The 22,453-nt window shown below is 41.2% G+C and overlaps 1 protein-coding gene across 2 annotated transcripts in view; it reads left to right on the top strand.

Moving 5' to 3' along the window:
- LOC143989042 (cysteine-rich venom protein tigrin-like) overlaps positions 1-11,732 on the top strand; it is a 55,911-nt gene extending 44,179 nt beyond the window's left edge. For both annotated transcript variants that reach the window (XM_077489045.1, XM_077489044.1), the window contains exons 7-8: positions 6,214-6,302; positions 10,180-11,732. In XM_077489045.1, coding sequence (XP_077345171.1) covers positions 6,214-6,302; positions 10,180-10,304 — 214 coding nt within the window. In that variant the 3' untranslated portion in view covers positions 10,305-11,732. The remainder of the gene's footprint in view (positions 1-6,213; positions 6,303-10,179) is intronic.
- The last annotated feature ends 10,721 nt before the right edge of the window (positions 11,733-22,453 follow it).

Here is a 22,453-nt window from a genome sequence, read left to right on the forward strand (position 1 = left end):
CAAAGGAGTGGCTCAATAAGAAGCGCATATCCATCCAGACCTCAGTCCTATAGAATATTTATGAAGTGGCCTAGCCAGTCTACAGATCTTAATCCTATAGAAAATGTATACATTTATAATTTAGAGAAGATTTGTAAAAAAGAGTGGATCAAAATCCCTCCTGAGATGTATGCAAACCTGGTCAGTAACTAAAAGAAACATCTTATCTCTGTGCTTACCAACAAGGGTGTCTCCACAAGTGCTAAGTCATGTTTTTCTTGGGGATTAAATAATTATTTTACTCACTGAACTGCAACTCAATTTATAACATTTATATCGGGAATCTGGAATTTTGGTTGGTCTCATCACTTAAAATACACCTATGATAAAAATTATAGACCCTTCATTTCTTTGTCCCGCGACTTTCAGCTGCTTTAGGGAAAGTGAAATCAGCGGTGCTTGTAATTGATATCCTCCCCCAGTCCCCCTCCATGCTGCTGTCACCCTCGGCTCTCCTGTGTCCTTCTCCATGCTGCTGTCCCCCTCTCTACTCCTCCATGTCCCCCCTCCATGCTGCTGTCCCCCTCTGTGTCCCCCTCCATGCTACTGTCCCCCTCCATGCTGCTGTCCCCCTCCATGCTGCTGTCCCCCTCTGTGTCCCTCTCCATGCTGCTGTCCCCTTCCGTGCCCCCCTCCATGCTGCTGTCCCCCTCCGTATCCCCATCCATGCTGCTGTCCCCCTCCATGTCCCCCTCCATGCTGCTGTCCCCCTCTGTGTCCCCCTCCATGCTGCTGTCCCCCTCCGTGCCCCCCTCCATGCTGCTGTCCCCCTCCGTATCCCCCTCCATGCTGCTGTCCCCCTCCGTGTCCCCCTCCAAGCTGTGGGCAGTAAGCATCCTAAGGGATCGGATCCAGGCAATCCTAAGACACCTACTCAGCATCAGGTTGTGCAGTTTAAACATATATGTATATTGGGAGACTTATAGCACAACAGTGATTGCACCTTGTACTAGTACCTCTGCTTTGTAGCTTAGGACTATGTCTCCTCGTAAGAGGGTTTCAGGGGGAGGTAACAAAGGCACTGGTAATCACCGCCTAGGTCTAGGGGTTCTAAAGATGCCTGTAGGTTACCACCCCCCCCCCCTGCAAGACTGGAGCCAGCCTCACAGGATGAGTCAGTGCCCTTGTCAGGTTTTGCAGCCTCTCCTAATGTTTCAGCCCCAGCGTATGTCACAGAAGACTCCCTTAAGACTACATTGGAGGGTTTTGAAGGGAGAATTATGAATTTTATTTCAGCTTCCCTAAAAGATAGCAGAAAAAGGGGTAGATCCCCTCCCTCTGCTGTGATTCTTCTTTCAGATGACACTGCTGACAATGAGGAGAGATCCCTATCATGGGATGGGGATCAAGAGCAGTCGGATGAATCAGAGGGAGGGGAAAGAGTCTCCTCCTCTCAGGCACTCAAGAAGCAGGTCCAATATTACACTGAATTGGTGCATACCACTTTCAGAATGCCTGCTGCTGAGGCCGCTACATCCTCTGTTTCTTCCCTGGGGGTCAGGAAAATCCCACAGACTGCCTTTCCAATTCATCCATTAATGGATAAATTGTTGTATGAGGATTGGGGGCATTCCGATAAACTGTTTTCTCCTCCTAAAAGGTTTTCAATGCTTTATCCTTTGGAGGAAAGTTTCACCAAGAAATGGGGGGTCCCATCCGTGGATGCAGCTGTTTCTTGTGTGAATAAAAATCTGACCTGTCCTTTGGATACTGCTCAGGTATTTAAAGATCCAACTGATAAGAAGCTGGAAACTTTATTGAAAGCCTCCTTTTCCATGGCTGGCGCTGTAGTGCAACCTACAGTCACAACTGTGGGGTTGTGTCAGTTCCTCAAGGAACAAGTTAAGCAAATGCTTAGCCTCCTTCCCAGTGAGGAAGTGGAGAATTATGCAGAACTTCCTCAGATTCTGTGTTTTATGATTGATGTGATTTTGGATTCTGTCCAACAAGCATCTCGTTTGTCTCTCCTGTTGGAAGGTCCCTATGGCTCAAAAATTGGGAAGCTGAGCTGTCGTGTAAAAAATATTTGACTGGGTTCCCGTTTAAGGGGGAACGCTTATTTGGGGAGGACTTGGATACATTTGTCCAAAAGATTACAGGGGGTAAATCTACACTCTTACCAATCAAAAAGAACAAATGTCCATCATTTAGGCGTTCTCTTTCTCCCGGAGCATCAAGCGCTAAGCAGTGGTGACGGCCTTCCCAACTTCCCTCTAGAGGAAAGGCCCAAGGTCACGCCCAGGGGCAGAAAAAGACTTGGGGGCGAAAGCCTGCCAAGCAGAGCCCCAAAGTTTCCTTGTGAAGGGGTGCCCCCACTTGGCCGAGTGGGAGGAAGCCTCCTGCAGTTTGCAGAAGCCTGGCGGGAAGAGATTCAGGACAAATGGGTAATCTCCTCAATATCTCTGGGCTACAAGCTAGAGTTCCAGGAGATTCCACCATCTCACGTCCTAAGGTCAAGGGTCCCCAGGGATTCAGCAAAGCCAAGACCACTACTTTTGGCCTTAGATCACTTACTATCCCAGGGGGTGATAGTGGAAGTGGACCCAAGAGAACAGGGTTCAGGGTTTTACTCAAATCTCTTCCCCGTTCCAAAACCAAATGGAGATGTCAGACCTATCCTGGATCTAAAGGATTTGAATCAGTTTCTGCACATTCGGTCATTCTGAATGCAGTCAATACGCTCTGTGGTCTCCTCCCTGCAAGGGGGAGAGTTTATGGCATCAATAGATATCAAAGATGCATATCTTCATGTGCCAATATTTCCCGCACACCAAAAATATCTAAGGTTCGCGGTAGATCAGCACCATTTTCAATTTGTGGCCCCGCCTTTCGGTCTCGCTACAGCTCCTTGAGTTTTCACAAAGATTCTAGACCCTCTCTTGGCAAACCTAAGAGCTCAGGGTATAACCATGATGGCTTATCTAGACGATCTGCTACTCATAGAGCAGACAGTAGAGCTGTTGAACCACAGTATTGTCAAAACATTAGAACACCTGGAAAACCTAGGCTGGATTATAAACCTAGAAAAATTGTCCCTGCAGCCTGCTACAAGGTTGGAATATCTGGGCATGATCATAGACACCACTCAGGGCAGGGTGTTTCTACCAAGGCCAAAAGCCATGGCTATAAAGGTTCTGGTTTGCCTAGTGCTGAGCAGAAGGAGTTCCTCCATTCAGCTGTGTATGAGACTGTTAGGGAAAATGGTCGCCTCCTTCGAGGCCGTTCCATTCGCCCAGTTTCATTCAAGTCCTTTACAGAGATGCATCCTTGCGACTTGGAACAAGAAGCCCCAAGCCTTAGATGTGTTTATCCCCAGGGATAGGCAAGAGTCTCATTTGGTGGTTACAAACCAAGAATCTGCTGAAAGGCAAAACTTTTCTTCCACTTCCATGGAAAATCGTAACTACAGATGCCAGTCTGACAGGCTGGGGAGCAGTGCTGGAAGAGGTATACACGCAGGGAAGATGGTCTGCGACTGAAAGAATCCTGACCATAAATATTCTGGAAATTCTGGCAGTTTACATGGCCCTCATGGACTGGTCTTACAGACTACAGGGTCACCCTGTTTGAATACAGTCCGACAATGCCACAGCTGCGGCTTATATCAATCACCAAGGTGGCACTAAAAGTCTGAATGCACAAACACAAAGAGAGATGAATCGCATACTTGCTTGGGCAGAGAGGCATGTTCCGTGCCTTTCTGCAGTTTTCATTCCAGGAGTGGAAAATTGGCAAGCAGACTTTCTAAGCCACCAACAATTATGCCCAGGAGAATGGGCTCTACACCCCGACATATTTCAAACCATATGTCACAGATGGGGTACTCCGGATGTAGATCTGTTTGCATCCAGATTCAACAAGAAGATGGACAAGTTTGTGTCAAGAACAAAAGACGTACTTGCTCAGGGGTCAGATGCTCTGACAATTCCCTGGGATCGGTACAATCTAATCTATGCCTTCCCGCCGTATAAGCTTCTGCCACGGTTCCTGGGAAGAGTCAAGAGGCAAACAAAGTCGGTTCTGTTGGTAGCCCCGGCTTGGCCCAGACGACCTTGGTACGCAGAGATCATGAAGATAGCAGTAGGCAGGCCGTGGATCCTCCCTCTCCGGACAGATCTACTCTCGCAAGGTCCAATCTACCATCCTGCTTTACACAGTCTGAATTTAATGGTTTGGCTGCTGAGACCCACATTCTGAAAGACTGTGGACTCTCAGAGTCAGTCCTTTCTACTCTGGTCAATGCCAGAAAGCTGGCCTCCAGGCTTATTTACTACAAAATCTGGAAGGCATATGTTTCCTGGTGTGAACCCAGGGGATGGCATCCTAGAAAGTATGTCATTAGCAGGATCTTGGCTTTCCTCCAGTCGAGGCCTAGAAATTAATTTGGCCGTAAGCACTATCAAAGTTCAGATTTCAGCTTTGTCAGTGTTTTTCCAGAAGCCACTTGCATCACATTCTCTTGTCCGGGCTTTCATTCAGGGGGCCATACAGTTAAAACCGCCAGTCAAACCTCCAGTGTGCTCATGGGATTTGAATTTTGTTCTCTCTGCATTACAGGGGCAACCATTTGAACCATTACACCAGGCTTCGTTAGTTCTTTTGACTAAAAAATTTGTCTTCTTGATAGCCATATCCTCGGCTAGAAGAGTTTCAGAGCTAGCAGCTATTTCAAGTAAAGAACCTTATTTAATTATTCACAAGGACTGAGTAGTGATGCGTCCTAATAGGTCCTTTCTACCTAAGGTGGTTTCAGGATTACATTTGAATCAAGATGTAATCCTACCATCCTTTTTTCCAGATCCACAGTCCGCAGAGGAAGAGTCATTGCACTCTCTAGATGTGGTAAGGGCAATCAGTATCTATCTGCAGGTAAGACTGATTGTTTATTTATTTTGCCAGAAGGCACTAAAAGAGGCCAGGCAGCATCAAAATCCACTCTCTAGAGATGTATTAGACAAGTTATTCTTCAGGCCTATAGTGTAAAGGGGAAGATCCCTCCTTTTCAAGTGAAAGCGCACTCAACTAGAGCTGTAAGTGCTTCTTGGGCAGTGCATCACCAGGCCTCCCTGTCTCAGATCTGTAAGGCTGCAACTTGGTCATCAGTCCATACAGTCACCAGATTTGATCAGGTGGATGTGAGAGGGCAAGAGGATGCCGCCTTCGGGTGCAGTGTACTGCAGGCTGCAGTTTAGTTCCTCTGTTCTGTGGCGGTCTATAATCTTGATCTGTGTCTCCCTCCCCTCAATCTGAGCATTGCTATGGGACATCCCACTATGTAATGAAGCTCCTGTGTCCCGTGATGTATGATCAAGAAAATAAATTATATACAGCTTACCTGTAAAATCCTTTTCTTGAGAGTACATCACGGGACACGGAGCTCCCGCCCTTCTTGAGCTTTACATGGTTTCCTATTGCTTTGCTACAAAACTGAGGTACCTCCCATATGGGAGGGGTTATATAGGGGAGGAATTCTCCTTAATTGGGGTTTGCCAGTGTCCAATCACCGAAGGTGCCTATATAACCCACTATGTAATGAAGCTTCTGTGTCGCATGATGTACTCTCAAGAAAAGGATTTTACAGGTAAGCTGTATATAAAAATCCTATTTTATATATATATATATACATACATACATACATACATATATATATATATATATATATATATATATATATATATATATATATATATATATATATATATATATATATATATATATATATACTACTTCAAATATCTGACCTTATAATTTGTTGGTATTCTGTGTTGCTATTTGAACTGATTTAATCACTGCTTTTTTTTTTTTGAACAATTGAAAACTATCCCGGATACATTTTTCAATTTTTTATATTTTTGCACCAACAGTTAATTTATTTTTTATTTTTTAAGAACCTCCTTCTTCCAAGTAATAGCGATACAGAGTGTTTGGACTCAGAAAAATACGGTAGACCACTGAAATCTTGTCCTGAAAAATTGAATGTTAGGTGACTGTTCTTGTAGGAACAGTTCTCTACCGTTCAAAACAAGGCGGTCATTTAATTTGTTCAAATAACACCACAAAAATGGCAACAAATTAATAGAAAAAATATCACATACAGTTCTAAACTGTGTTGTTGGAAGTGCATTAATTCGGCTATAATCATCTTATATGTGATTTGTGTGGTAACTATTTCAGAGGAAATGTCGATGGCTCCGTCTATGTACCATATACTCTAGGAACACCTTGTGGGATGTGCCCGAAAAATTGCAATAATGGATTATGCAGTAAGTATTTCAAATTTATTTTTAAAAAATCACTTTACATAATAAAAACTCTTGAAAGTAGAGGAAAGACAGTGTTTGGGTTAACGTCAATTTCAATATACACTCACCGACCGCTTTATTAGCTACACCTGTTCAATTGCTCGTACACATAAATTGCTAATCAGCCAATCACAGGGCAGCAACTCAATGCATTTAGGCATCTGAACATGGTAAAGAAGACTTTTTAAAGTTCAAACTGAGAATCAGAATGGGGAAGAAAGCTGATTTAAGTAACTTTGAACAGGTCATGGTTGTTGGTGTCAGATGGGCTGGTCTGAGTATTTCATAAACTGCTGATCTACTGTGATTTTTACACACAACTATCTCTCGGGTTTACAGAGAATGGTCTGATAAAGAAAAAATATCCAGTGAGCGGCAGTTGTGTGAATGAAAATGCCTTGTTGATGATAGACGTCAGAGGAGAACAGGCAGACTGGTTAGATATGATAGAAAGGCAACAGTAACTCAAATAATCACTTGTTACAACCAAGGTATGCAGAATACCATCTCTGAACGCACAATACATCATACCCTGAAAAGGATAGACTACAGCAGCACAAAACCACACCAGATGCCACTCCTGTCAGCTAAGAACAGGAAACTGAGGCTACAATCCCCACAGGCTCACCAAAATTGGACAATAGAAGAATGAAAACACATTGCCTGGTCTGATGAGTCTCAATTTCAGCTGCGACATTCAGATGGTAGGGTCAGAATTTCACATAAAACATGAAAACATGGATCCATTCTGGCTTGTATCCAAGATTCAAGCTGGTGATGGTAGTGTAATGGTGTGGGGAATATTTTCTTGCCACACTTTGGGCCTTTTAGTGCCAACTGAGCATCCTTTAAATGCCACAGCCTACCGTGTTGCTGACCATGTCCATCCCTTTATGACTACACTGTACCCATCTTCTGATGACTATTTCCAGCAAGATAATGCACCATGTCACGAAGCTCAAATCATCTCACCACTGATTTTTTGAACATGACAATGAGGTCACTGTACTCCAATGGCCTCCACACTCACCAGATCTCAATCCAATAGAGCACCTTTGGGATGTGGTTGAACGGGTGATTCACATCATGGATGTGCGGATAACAAATCTGCAGCAACTGCATGATGTTATCATGTCAATATGGACCAAAATCTCTGAGGAATGTTTCCAACACATTGTTGAATCTATGCCATGAAGAATGAAGGTAGTTCTGAAGTCAAAAGTGGGTCCAACCCCATACTAGCAAGGTGTACCTAATAATAAAGTGGCTGGTGAGTGTATTTTGTGGTTTTTATGTACAATGGAAGGAAAGAGCAATTCCAGACAACAAGCAAGAACAAATCAGTGAAATTTTAGGCTGGGTTCACACTAGTGCGAATTGGATGTGGATTCCTCCACCTCTAATTCGCATGTCAGGAGATTGTGACAGCTCTCGATGGAGCCGATTCGCATATCTCTGGAGCAAATTGCACAGGAGTCCTGTGCATCTTCTGATCCATTTAAGGTCTGAATTTAGCCAAAAATTCAGACCGACATCAGACCAGAAATGGTGAACAGGGACACACCAAACCCCTGCTGTGAGCCGCACCGTATGTCAGTGTGAACCCAGCCTAAACACTATCCAAGTACTGCAACTGTGTATAAGGCTATTCAGTATACCTTAAAATATTAAACCTTCCTTTTTTATATACTGAATATATATAATGATATATACAGTAGCTATGGCAGCAGAGGTCTGGTCTCATCTATTTTGTACACATTTTCCTTTATATATATATATATATATATATATATATATATATATATATATATATATATATATATTATATATTCCTATGCTGGTGGATCCTATGGCCATTGTGCTTGCGGGTGTCTCCTTTAGCACGGGGTATAGACAGGATTGTTTTACAAACCGCCCTATCAGATTTCCCCCACTGTATCAGTGCCACTGCCCCACTGTCAGGATACAATAGCTCAGTGGGGAGTGTTTCCCCATCCACATTGAGTGTGTAGATGAGAGAATCAAGTCTCTTTTTTTTTTTGATTTGGTTAATCAAAAAAAAAAAAAAAAGACTCCTCTATGGGCTGCCTAATCTGAGCTGTGTGCATCCATAGGCAAGCACAGCAATTGGGACACCACACACATGCTCCATCCTCCTCCCAGCAGATTGACTGATGGCAGCAGGAACCTGTTGCTTCAATTCCTCCATTGTCTCCACAAGAACAAGAAAATTTGGTGGAACAATCGATCCACAAGATTAAAGTAGTGACAAAGACAGCAGGTAAATGTTTGTGGATCCAACTCCCTACATCACTACAGAGTATAGCAATGAGTTAGGGGTTTAAGGACAGAAATAAAGGAGACAACAGAGAACAATGACATCTGGCAATCTTGGAAGTATCAAATCCCGAAGCTGAAGCTTCTGCATGGAGGGAAGGTAGGAGACATGGGCTCCTAGAGAGATCAGTATAAAGCTGGGTATACACGAGCAGAATTTCCTCCCGCATTTTTCGCTGTTCATTTTTAAAATCATTAGTGGAGTCAAATCAATGTTCTTTTTTAACCACAATGACCTGAAACTTCAAAGGAGCAGGATAGAAAATGTTTTGGAATGTACAAATTTCTAACAGTATTTGTAGTTTTGTTTAGGAAAAGTCCATTCATTCCAAAATCAGATGTTGGAGGTAAAGAAAATGACAATATACAGACATAGGATTTTCATACAAATTCTACTAGTGTATACCCAACTTTAGAGTTAAAGAGGATGGGTTTTACTTCCTCTTTTTTCCCCTGCAAAGTAAAAGCATAATGAGCTAGTATGCATCGCATACTAGCCCATTATTTGCCACTTACCGGCAAACGAAGCCTGCTTGTGGCCGCAACCATCTTCACCCCTCGTTCTTCTGGGGCTGCGGACTCTGGCTCTGTGACTGGACGGAGTCGCATGACGTCAATCCCACACATGCGAGCGCGAGCCATCAGTCACGGCATTTGCTCGTAAAGAATTGCCACCGAGGACCGTTTCTTCACAGGAAATGCGCCGATGACATCATTGGCACACTACAAGGTGAGTCTCTCCTAAACGGCGCAGGTTTAGGAGATATTTACAGTACCTATAGGTAAGCCTCATTGTAGGCTTACCTGTAGGTACTACTTCCACATTGGGGGTATACAACCACTTTAAGTGTTACTAAACCCACAACAGTAAAATCAGTCTGTATATGCAGTAAATTGTGCTTGTTATACTCACTGTGGAACCTAAGGGCTTACTATTCTGCATTGTGTAAAAAGGCTGTTTGATCCTGTCTTCTCTGATTCTCCTCTAATTCCACTGTCCCCAATCCTTCTCCTGATAATACAGAGCCCTAGGAGGCACTCTGCACATGCTCACTTTGGTGTGTATTGCTCGAGAGTTTTTTTGTTTTATTTTTTCGGGAGGGTACATGTGATCAGTGCAGGGCCAATCAGTGCTATCCAGACAACGGGTCAGGGGTCATGCAGACTCATAGGACTATCAGAGGAGAATAAAAACTCCTCCCACAAGCTTTAACTAGATACTGATAGAAGTCACAAGACTGCTATATACTGCTGATGAGAAAAGGTATTTAGCAGTTTATATTCACTAAAACTATTGAATTTATGTTCTGTTTACTGTAGGAGTGAATGAAAGGTCCTGGGTTTAGTAACACTTTAAGTACAGAGAATATTATTGGGAATTATCAGAGAAGACAAAGTTGTCTAGGGGTTATATGTGGATAGGCATATGGTAGAAGTATTTATTCTTTAAATCATCATTTATTCACCTATTAATTCATTCATGTCATCTTTTTCACTGCAGCCAATCCATGTCCCTATAACTTCGAGGCCAAGGAGTGCATCAACTACAAATCAATGTGCTCATATGATATGGTGTCAAGTCAATGCCCAAGAACATGCAAGTGCACCAATGGTGAACTTGTGTAACTTCTATGTTATGTCTGATTGCATCAAAATCCAAAAGGATATTCATGTTCATCAACGCTCTGTACAAGATTTTAATGAATGTTTTCTTCTGAATGCTTACTGTGCACAGTATATTAATTTCCACGCTATTATCAACTTTAAAAAATACATGCAATTCTGAACTATGTTGTGTACCGCTGCATGCACATATTTCTATTTCTGTAACCTCTTGGGGATATGGCAATGTTGTTTCAGATATATATATATAAAAAAAATAGCAATTCTGACCAGTCGCTGTATTGGCGATCTGCTGAATCTGACTGTGCGATCCATTTTCCAAGGTTAACTAGTTTACCATTTTTGCCTTCCAGTCAATGGACCAGTGATTATTATTATTATTATACAGCATTTATATAGCTTCAACAGTTTAAGCAGTGCGTAAAGATACCAGTAAGAGTTTGCCTGATCCTGTCAAAAGAGATTGTACTGCACACACCTTTAAACCCCTCACACACGTGTCGGGAGACATCGGCCGGTTCAATAAAAAACGTTCGACATTTGGCCTGTGTGTATGCCAGCTGGTCCCACAGAAGCCAGACGGCTTCTGTCAGACTTGTATGCTGGAAAACCAGCAGCCAACTGGCTCCTGATCAACACTTTCAGCCAATGGCGGTGGAAGCCGTCCCCCTGTCAGAACACAACAGCTCAGCAGGGGAGATCGCTGTACTAACATCAGCCCCTTAGTACAGTGGCTCCAACCGGAACTGACAACCCGCTGAGTTTAAGGAGAAAAGCCTCATAGTGTGTACCAGGCTTTACCAATACTTCTATGTCATGGCATCAGCATGTATTTTTCCCTATTTTGTCTCCACTAATTGCTTAGTAGAAATGGAAGGTGTAACCAAAATGTACGAAAATGAATGCCACAGTTAGTACAAGTCTAGTAAAAGTATATTATTCTTGGTAAAAAGACAAAGCCAGCACATTTCAAGGTCTCAAGGCTCCCCCTTCATCAGGGCTTGGAAGCTGGCTGTAATAGAGGCTATGTGCCCATAGTCCAGTGGCAGCCTATGCATTAGTGGCGCAGGGGCCTCTGCCCCCCATCCATGCATCCAGCCCCCTAATCTACATGTGGAGCTCTCGAAACGTGTTGTATTTGGCTTCTGACTCTTTACAAAGATCAATAAATTTTTCCTGGACTCAAGCTAATCTGTGGTGCTCTCATATTTTTTAACTTTTCTTGAGCTTTCCCGGGAACCATCAGGGATACCCAGGATAACAGGAAGCTGCCTGCCTTGAACTAGAGGTCAAATGTGTTTTTCCCTTCTGGATTTAGCTTTTTCCACAGCAGAGATCTGCTTGCTTGATTGAAACTTTTCAACCAATCATTTATATAATAGACTGCAAATAGAATGTAAAATTCTGTAATAAATAAACAATATGGCTATTTACCTTTGTCTGTGTGTTCTTCTTTAGTGTACTGTTTGGGAAGGGGGGGGGGGGGGGGGAATTCCTGTAGTCTGCAACAATGGACAAATGTTAGGGCTTAACACAATCATATCCACCGTACTTTCCGATAAGATCTTCCTGATCTGAACATTAAAGGCTAAGTTCATATTTTTTTTCCCTCTAAAATCCAGCTCCCCTGTGTATCAATATACCATTAATGTACCTCTGTTGCACAAAAATAAAAGTTTTGTTTGATTTTGAAAACAAGGCCTTACCTCATCCATGGCTATATTTCTCAGATCACTTCAGAAACTCCCTGGTATACAGACACAGACAGGCCAGCCAGTATGACACAGGAAGGAGTTTACTAGCTGACCTCATTAGGGCACCTTCACCCATCAACTAAAATTTCACAGCACCCCCAGCATTCATCCATGTGTGCATTTGCATGGCTTACCCAGTATCCCTTCAGATGGACTCAAAGTGCATGCTTAATTCCCTGGGGCCACATGCAACCCCTGCTGTAGTTCAAGAGCCTGCCTGATTGGATATAGAGTGATTGGACAGATGGTGTGTCCTCCTATTATATAGTTTTGATAAATCTAAAGGAGATTGTACAGAAATTGTACATTCAGATTGTATAGAATATGGCCACCTTTATACACCTACAATTGACTAGCTGCACTTTCAGTGTCATTAATTGTTAACAGCACACCAAAAACAGAAGCAAACACACATTTTGCCACATGAAATAACAGGTGACAAATGCAGTAAGAAACATGCAAAAATGTCCCACGAGCAACTACGCCACGTGTAGCGCAGCCCATTGAAATCAACAGGCTGCCCTATGTTTGTCACTGAAAAAACGAGACAAAAAACATACACTCCCACTACGCTAGGTGTGAATGGGGCCTGAAAGTAAAATTGGTGTGTTTACACAAGAATAATGAGGCTCCATTCACATCTGTGTGTTTCCAAAGGCATGGCAAACTGCACAGAAAATGCATTTCAGAAATGCTGCAAATTTGCATCGTGTTTGTGTTGTCATAACATGTTAAAGGCCCCCCAAGTGCAGCAAAAACACCAAAAACTGCAGTAGCACACAGGAGCTTCTCTGGGGCGATTGCCATGCATAGGACAGCCCCATCAAGTGAATGAGCTGCCCTAATTTTGATGAATGAAAACGCTCAAAAACACCCAAATCATATGCATTCAGGAATGTGAGTTTTCACTATGTGGAGATATGAACAAGGCCTGATAACAGTGTCCCTGTCTACTCCCTCCTATGTACTCTTATAAAGATGGACATACACTATGCAATCTAATTGTAAAATCTCTGTACAATTTCCTTTAGATTTACCAGAACTATGGAATAGAGGACACACCTGAGCAATCCATTCAATTTGTATAAAATCAGACAGGCCCTTGTACTACATAGCTGATGGGAGATCTAAGGGAGATTGTACAATCAGATTGTATAGGAAGTGGGTGGAAGGTAGCATTGTAATGAAAGAGGTGTGGTCCAGAGTGATGAACACACTCTATCAGACACTCTTCTGTGATGCAAAAATAAAGTGAAGGCTTCTGGGAGATGACCTAACAGGAAGTAAAAGCTGAGAGACCATCTATAGGTAGTGATGGATTCTGAAAATCCATTCAAAAATACAAATAAACTGACATGATTATAAACCTTCTGTGGATTAAGAAAATGAGAGAAAAGTACACTGGGATGGCTGGGAAAGAAATAGCATCGGAAAACACTTCTATTTATTAAGAAAACTGAAATTCTGCTTGAAAAGGTAAACTTTAACCAACAGCTGTGCAATTTAACCATTTAAAGACCGCCTACCGCATATATACTGCGGCGGGGTGGCTCTATTGCTCTAAATCACGTACCTCTACGTAACTTCGTGCAATAGGTACTGGGGGGTGTGCACCCATTGGACAGAGGGGGAGCCAATCACCAATCATTGGCCCTATGTCCACTGGCCACCCGCGATCATTCCCCAGAGAGGCAGAATGGTGATCTGCCTATGTGAACAGATCGCTGTTCTGTTGGGGGGGGGGGGGGCACAGAGATTTTATGTTCCTAGTAAGCACTTCCTAGGGACACACTTAACCCTTTGCTCACCCCTGATGTTAAACCCTTCCCTGGCAGTGTCATTAATACAGAAACAGTGCATAGTTTTAGCACTGATCACTGTAATAATGTCACTGGTCCCCAAAAAAGTGGCAAAAGTGTCAGTTGGGTGTCCGATTTGTGTGATGCAATGTCGCAGTCCTATAAAAAAATCACTGATCATTGCCTTTACTAGTAAAAAAAAAATCAATAAAAATACCATAAAAATATCTCATAGTTTGTAGCTACTATAACTTTCGCGCAAACCAATCAATATGCGCTTATTAGAATTTTTTTTTACCAAAAATATGTAGCAGAATACCTATTGGCCTAAATTGATGAAGAAATTAGATTTTTTTTTTTTTTTTTAATTATTGGATGTGTTTTTTAGCAGAAAATTTAAAAAAAAATTTTTTTTCTAAATTGTCACTCTTTTTTTGTTTATAGCACAAAAAATAAAAACGGCAGAGGTGATCAAATACCACTAAAAGAAAGCTCTATTTGTGGGAAACAAAGGACATCAATTTTATTTGAGTAAAGCATCACATGACCGTGGAATTGTCAGTTAAAATAACAAGGTGCCGTATTGCAAAAAATATGGCCTGGTCATGAAGGGGGTAAAACCTTCCAGGGCTGAACTGATTAAAGACCTACCTCACTGAGTTAAAAAAAAAAAAAGTATGTTTGCGTTAATATCTATACACAAATGTTTTTCCTTTCATTTTTATTTTAAAACCTGAATTGCTATGTCCAGCTATGCTTGCTATGTCCATAACAGTCCATAACGTGTTCCCATTTGAGGATAAACAGTAAATGCAATGTATGGAAACAAAGCCTTTAAGAACGTATCCAAGTGAAAATGAATGAAAATTTACCCGAGTGCACCTTCACCGTAATTGAGAAAGATGTGCGCTTACCAGAACCCTAGACTCCACATTATAAGAGTCTAGATAAGCATGGAATCACAAATCATGGCAAATCCATCCATTTGAAAAAAGTGAAGACAATGTCATGGCACCTAATTGGCGGAGAGGTGAACCAGTGTTAGGAAAGCGAATATTCATTCACTGTTGTAACACACCTGGGTGAACTGTGAGCGCCAAGCCTTTTTTGACTCCTATTAGAGCCTATGGCTCCAATCAGGTGCTTCAAACCCCCCCCCCCCCCCCACTGTAATGCAGGCGTTCAGCGCCCGAAAATAGGGGGTGGCAGCGGCAGCCATGCATAGCATGAATCTATCCATTGGTCATAGAGGGGGTGGCTGGAGAGAGGGGGCGGTGCCCTTGTACCCTTATGGACAGGCCACCACTGCATATAGTGTAAAACCATATGATGATTTATTAAGAATAAGCGTTGCTAAAAACTTACACAGATCCAGTATATACCCAGCAATAAATACAAAGATTATTTTTATTTGGGACATAGGGCCCCCCTACAGGCTGCAAAGTCCAAAATACTTCCTTTATGCTCTCATCCCATGTCTGGACAGGCTGACCCCAATAATTCCCTTCAGTGGGTTACACAAATTAAATATTTGAGATTAGTAATAACAAACTTGGTAGACTATATAGGCCTTAACATTTCCCCGCTGCTTACTACTCTAAATCAGAAGCTAAATGCAGTGGTACCTTGGATTACGAGCATCATTTGTTCCAGAAGAATGCTTGTAATCCAAAGCACTCGTATATCAAAGTGAGTTTTCCCATGGGAAATAATGGAAACTCAGATAATTCGTTCCAGCGGCACTGCTAGTGTATGTAGTACCGCACGTAACCAGAGGTAAGGGGGCGCCAGGAGACATTTGGAAACACTCTGATGCACTCAGAGAGGCTCAGAGAAACTCGGGAACGTATTGTTTCCAAGTGTTTCCGAGCAGCTCTGAATGGCTCTGAACGGCTTCCCCACAACTCAGGCCAAACGCAGTACTGCACACCTCAGGGGCTTGAATCCTGCTAAATTTGCGAGACAAGGCTCGCAAACCAAGTCAGTTTTAAAAAAAAATAATAGCTCGTATTGTGAAACGCTCATAAACCGCGTTACTTGCAATCCAAGGTATTACTGTACCTGGAAATATCTTCCACTGTCGCTCATTGGTAAGATAAATTTGATTAAGATGAAAATGTTATCTTTATTTTTGTACATCCTTAGAAACTCCTCAGTGTGGATCCCCAAATCAATTGACAGTTTCCTTTTTTCCTTTTTATGGTACGGAGGGACTCCTTTTCTTGAATTATCCATACTACAGCAGCCATGAGGGGAAGGGGGCCTAGCGGTGCCTAATTTCTATACATTTTTTTCTTGCTGGCCAATTGACAGTTGCTCACCTCTGAATGACTACTCCCTTGGATGATGCCTCTGTATCCTTAGAGGCTACCCGTGTGGGTTCAAATGAGGCTCTTTCCCACTTAGTGCAGGTTTGAAATCCCCCCTACCCACTTACCTCTTCTATGCGTTCAGTTATAAAGGCATGGGCTGTGGCACAGGGGTTCACATTGTCTAGTCCTGGTTAGCTATTTCCCAACCTACTACTGTGGAAAAATCCAAACTTAACCACGGACCATTTTGCTGGTCAAATACCAGACCACTTCTTGCGATTCAGCTCTGCGTCGTTTTAACTGACAATTGCGTGGTCACGCGACGTGGCTCCCAAACAAAATTGATGTCCTTTTTTTTCCCACAAATAGAGCTTTCTTTTGGTGGTATTTGATCACCCCTACGGTTTTTATTTTTTGCGCTATAAACAAAAATAGAGTTTTTTTGTTATAATAAATATCCCCCAAAAATATATATAAAAAACCTTTTTTTCCCTCAGTTTAGGCCGATACGTATTCTTCTACATATTTTTGGTAAAAAAATTGCAATAAGCGATTATTGATTGGTTTGCGCAAAAGTTATAGCGTTTACAAAATAGGGGATAGTTTTATGGCATTTTTATTAATCATTTTTTTTTTACTAGTAATGGTGGCGATTTTTATTGTGACTGCGACATTGTGGCAGACACATCGGACATTTTTGACACATTTTTGGGACCATTGTCATTTATACAACAATCACTGCTATATAAATGCAGTGATTCCTGTGTAAATGACACTGGCAGTGAAGGGGTTAACTGTGGGGGGGTTGGGCTTTCATTTAGTGAACACTGATCTCTGCTCCAATAACATGGAGCAGAGATCAGCGTCACTAGTTGCTAGGCAGAACGGGGAAATGCTGTTTACAGCGGCATTTCCTCGTTCAGCAGCCCCGTGAGACCACGAGACCCGTGACCGGACTCACAGGTGGCGCACTCGTGATGGCAGGGCGGCATTAAAGATTGGACGTACCTGTACGCCAATATGCCTGCCTGTGCCATTCTGCCCACGTACATTGGCGTGCACTTGTCGGGAACCGGGTTAACTGATTTTTTTGACTATCCCGATATGGTAGTTTGGACCAAATACGGTTTTAAGACTCTACAACAAATCATATAGTATCTTATTGCTTCCTGGTGGCCTTTAATGATTTTAAAGAGCGCTAGGGATTTCCAAACTCACAATGTTTTAGGTATATCCAACTGAGACACGCTTTTTGCACTCAATTTGGAAGGGACCCTCTTGATCTTGAACCCAGTGACCTAGAACTACTGACACGCAGTGACTCATTATCCAAACCAGTACCCATTCTATACAAGGATCTCTTTCCGGAGACAGTTCAATTAATGGAGCCTGCAGACTGGCCTGGGAGGCCGCATCTCCTGGTCTAGATTGGGACGATTGGGATGACACTTGGGAAACTCCATTTAAGTGCCTAGTCTCCACTAGAGACAGTTTGATCAATTACACATTTTTATACAGAAACTACCTTACCCCCCCCCCCCCCCCCCCGCTAGGCTAGCTAGGATATTTAGAGGCCAACCTTCCCTATGCTGGAGATACTCTGCACCCCTTGCTAATTTTATGCACATTTTTGTCCTAACATTAAGCCCTTTTGTCAATAAATTGCAACATGTATCCGGTCAGTTACCTCCATCTCAATCTAGTATGTTTGTTGAACATAGTTGAACCTTTGGCTACCACTAGGGCTTTACACACTGTTCTCACACTCTTATTGTTCTATGCCAAGAAACTGATTATTTTGTCATGGAAGAGGTCATCTGCTCCAACTTTGGTATCCTGAAAATCACTGGTTAATAAACAAAGCTATGTATTTGAATACAGTGGCCCTTGCCAAATTTGATAAGATATGGGGGGGTTTGGTTGGATGGCATCTACAGACACAGCTTCTGATTAAATCCATATATATGTATTGTATGTTCCTTTGTACTGGCTGAATAGCTGAGGGGAGTAATGTTATAACCTTCTGAGTGCTTGCTTAATTTTCCTAATGGGGGGTGGTGGGGTGGAGGGTTTGGGGAACTGTAATACCTGTACTCACTCATATGATTGAAGGATATGTCATCACGCCAGAGTAGATGTATATCTGCCTCCTGATGGAGGTTCATGAACTGTACATGTTTTGTATGGGCAAATGTGGGGTGTTTATTAATTAATTCATTTATTTTCTTTTCCTTTGTTTAAGTTTTGATATAGGCTGGTACTGTTCTTATGTTGACCAGTCTGTATATTTCCGCGATGTGTGGTTTTATGTTGTATACATCTGTTCTAAAATTTCAATAAAATGTAATTTACAAAAAAAATAAAGAAAATTGAGTACTGTCCATGATACTTTTTTTATTTGCACTAACATACAATTTTAAAGGGGAAACTTTCAGGGTATGTCCCATTCTTCAAGGTCCAAGCAGTACTGATTTACAAATTTTACTACTAAAGTTTTACGACCCCCTCTGTGACTAACATCCCCCCTCCATTCTATAACTCTCCCTCTGTCTTATCTCGCTAACTCTGCTGTTCTCTTTATTGCCATTGATTTGTATGTGTTTGTTTGTTCTTTCTCTCTCCTTTCCCGCAGAGATGTGTTTTTTTTTGTTTTTGTTTTTTTACATTCGGCTTAAAAATGCGTAAATCAGTACTGCTTGGACCTTGAAGAAGGGGACACACCCTGAAAGTTTGTCCTGAAAAATTGTATGTTAGTGCAAATTAAAAAAGTATCATGGACAGTACTCAATTTTCTCTGTCACAATTCCACTAATACGGCTACAATCACATCAAGTACAAAAAAATAAATAAATACAAAGATTCCTGGGTCAGGATCATGCCCCCTGATTACGTCACATCTGACGAAACATGTAGGACAGAGTCTATGTCTGTCAACACCACGCTAGTTTGATATTTGTACTAGTGGATCCTGACCCAAGAAGCTTTGTATTTATTGCTGGATTTTTACTGGATCTGTGTAAGTTTTTAGCAACGCTTATTCTTATTAAATCATCATACGGTTTTACACTATGTGGATACTCTTCTGTTCTTTATGGGACATCCATGAGAGCAATTAGGATCCAGCAAGGTTCGCCATGACATTGTCTTCACTTTGTTCAAATGGATGAATTTGCCATGATTTGTGATTCCATGCTTATCTAGACTCTTATAATGTGGAGTCTAGGGTTCTGGTAAGCTCACATCTTTCTCAATTACGGTGAAGGTGCAATCGGGTGAATGGTCATTAATTTCCTCTTGGACACGTTCTTAAAGGCTTTGTTCCCTTACATTGCCTTTACTATTTATCCTGACATGGAAACATGTTATGGACTGTTGTTTGACATTTAATTAGTTTTCACCATTGCAGCTCACATGTTTTTGTTTTACATGTTTTTTACACAATTTGTTCTGTTGTGTTATTGCCAGCTGCTTTTTTTTTGTTATTTATATTTGTATATCTTCTTTTCTCACTTGCGCAATCATTTTTTTCTATTTATACAGCATTTTAAGGTGAAGGTTTACATACTGTAAACGTTAAAGTCTGACAGACAAGTTCATACAAGTTTATAGAGTTTGCTTTAAATGAAGGATTTATGTGTGTCACTTCCTAAATTACTTATTCACTTCAGGAAATAAAACGCTAATATGACTCTCAAATTTGTAACAACACTCAGGCAAACGTGTTTGTCAAACAAATTTTTGTGTGAGCGCAATTAGAAAAAAAAAAATAGCTGTCAAACCACAATCTGGATCCTTCCCAAAGTGTCTGGCTGAAATTCTTCGAACAATAAAGTCATTATTCCATTCCAAGGAATGTCCCACAAACATTACGTTCTAAAATGATTTCCTTGTAAACATTTGCAGGCAGACAAAGATTTAAATCCTAACTAATGCCATTTAGTTCTGCGCATCATAAACAATTGCCATTGTCTTGAAATGACCCTTGTATGAAAATGCTAGGTCTGCTTTATTGACCACACCATACCCCCAAAAATTATAACTTAACCACTTCCGGTCCTGGCCAAATTCTGACATTTCTCTCCTACTGTACATGTAAAAAAAACATAATTTTTTGCTAGAAAATTACTTAGCACCCCCAAAACATTATATATATTTTTAAGCGGAAGCCCTAGAGAATAAAATGGTGGATGTTTAATTTCACATAATATTTGCGCATTGGTTTTTCAAATGCAAAATTTTTGGAAAAATGCACTAATGGTCTTTAATGCAAAACAACACTATATAATGCCCAATATAATTAATTAATTAATATATATTTTTTTAATAGTTTACGTTTTAATTAAATGTTGCTTTAAACCGACTTCATCTGCAGACCCAAGTTCATCCCTTCTGTAAATGAATACACAGAAAGATACAAAATGGAGCAAAGAGTCTTTTTATCTTGCTGTTTCAGTGGCTGATCAATGTTGTTGATAAACATTGCCCGGGTGCTTTTTTTTTTTTTGACAGCTCCGATTGCCGGGACTTAAACCACTTTAGCCCCAGAAGAATTTATCCCTCTTCCCAACCAGGCCATTTTTTGAGATACGGCACTGTGTCGTTTTAACTGACAATTGCACAGTCATGCAACATTGTACCCAAATAAAATTGATGTCCTTTTTTTCCCCAGAAATAGAGCTTTCTTTTGGTGGTATTTTTTATTTTATTTTGCGCTATAAACAAAAAAGAGCGCCAATTTTGAAAAGAAAACACGATGTTATGCACTTTTTGCTGTAATAAATATGCCAAAAATTGTTTAAAAAAAAAAAATTTGTATTCTTCTACATATTTTTGGTAAAAATTGATTTATGGCATTTTTATTATTATTATTATTATTATTTTTTATTACTAATGGCCGGTGATCAGTGATTTCTATTGTGACTGCAACTTTGCAGTGGACAGATTGGACACTTTTAAAACCTTTTTTGCAACCATTGATATTTATACAACAATCAGAGCTAAAAATAGCCACTGATTACTGTATAAATGTCACTGGCAGGGAAGGGGTTAACACTAGTGGGAAATCAAGGGGTTAACTGTGTTCCCTAGGTGTGTTCCAACTGTGGGGGGAATGGGACTGACTAGGGGAGGAGACTGATTGGCGTTTCTGCTTAGTAGGAGCACATGATCTGTCTCCTCTCCCCTGAGAGAACTGGGACTTGTGTGTTTAAACACACAGATCCCGGTTCTCGCTCTGTCACAAGCGAGCGCTCGGTCATCGCACCTGCCAGGCACGCGCATTGGCTCCGGGGACATGCTGCGGGCATGTGCAGGGGAGCCATCCTGCCGCAAAAGCATCTTAAAGAGCCGACGTACAACTACAACGGCTCATGCGGGGGAGCTATCCAGCTGCAGTGTAACTGTGGAGGTTGGTCGGGAAGGGGTTAATTTCACATAATATTTGCACAATATTTGGTTTTTCAAATGCAAAGTTTTTGGAAAAATACATTGGTCTAATGCACAAAAATACTATATAATGCCCAATTAAATTTTTTTTTAATATTTAATGATTTAATTTAATAAAAAAACAAACTTTATTTTTGTTTTTTACTTGACAGGTTGATTTAAACTGACTTCATCTGTAGACTGAAGTTTATCTCTTTGATCTGTAAATGAACAAACAGAAAGATATGAAATGAAACAAAGGGGATTATTTATTAAAGGAAAATGCACTTTGCACTGCAAGTGCACTTGGAAGTGCAGTCGCTATAGATCCGATGGGGACATGCAAGGAAAATAAAATACAGCCTTTTAGCTTGCACATGATTGGATGATAAAATCAGCAGAGCTTCCACTCATTTCAGATCTACACCTTAGATTTAAGGCGACTGCACTTCCAAGTACACTTTCAAGTGTACCTGCATTGCAAAGTGGATTTTCCTTTAGTAAATAATCCCCTTTGTTTCATTTCATATCTTTCTGTTTGTTCATTTACAGATCAAAGAGATAAACTTCAGTCTACAGATGAAGTCAGTTTAAATCAACCTGTCAAGTAAAAAACAAAAATAAAGTTTGTTTTTTTATTAAATTAAATCATTAAATATAAAAAAAAAATTAAATTGGGAATTATATAGTCTTTTTATATTTCTGTTTCAGTGGCTGATCAATGTTGTTGATAAACATTGCCCGACTTCTTTTTTTTTTTAAATCTCCGGTTGCCGGGACTTTGTTTACACTTCAGCCATCAACAGGGGATCCGCACTGACAGCTGAATGAGACATTGGTTGTTAAGAACATGGCTCCTTAAA

This window comes from Lithobates pipiens, unplaced genomic scaffold (genome assembly GCF_037356315.1).
Source record: "Lithobates pipiens isolate NorthernLeopardFrog02 unplaced genomic scaffold, aLitPip1_a1.2 Scaffold_18, whole genome shotgun sequence".
NCBI lineage: Eukaryota > Metazoa > Chordata > Amphibia > Anura > Ranidae > Lithobates > Lithobates pipiens.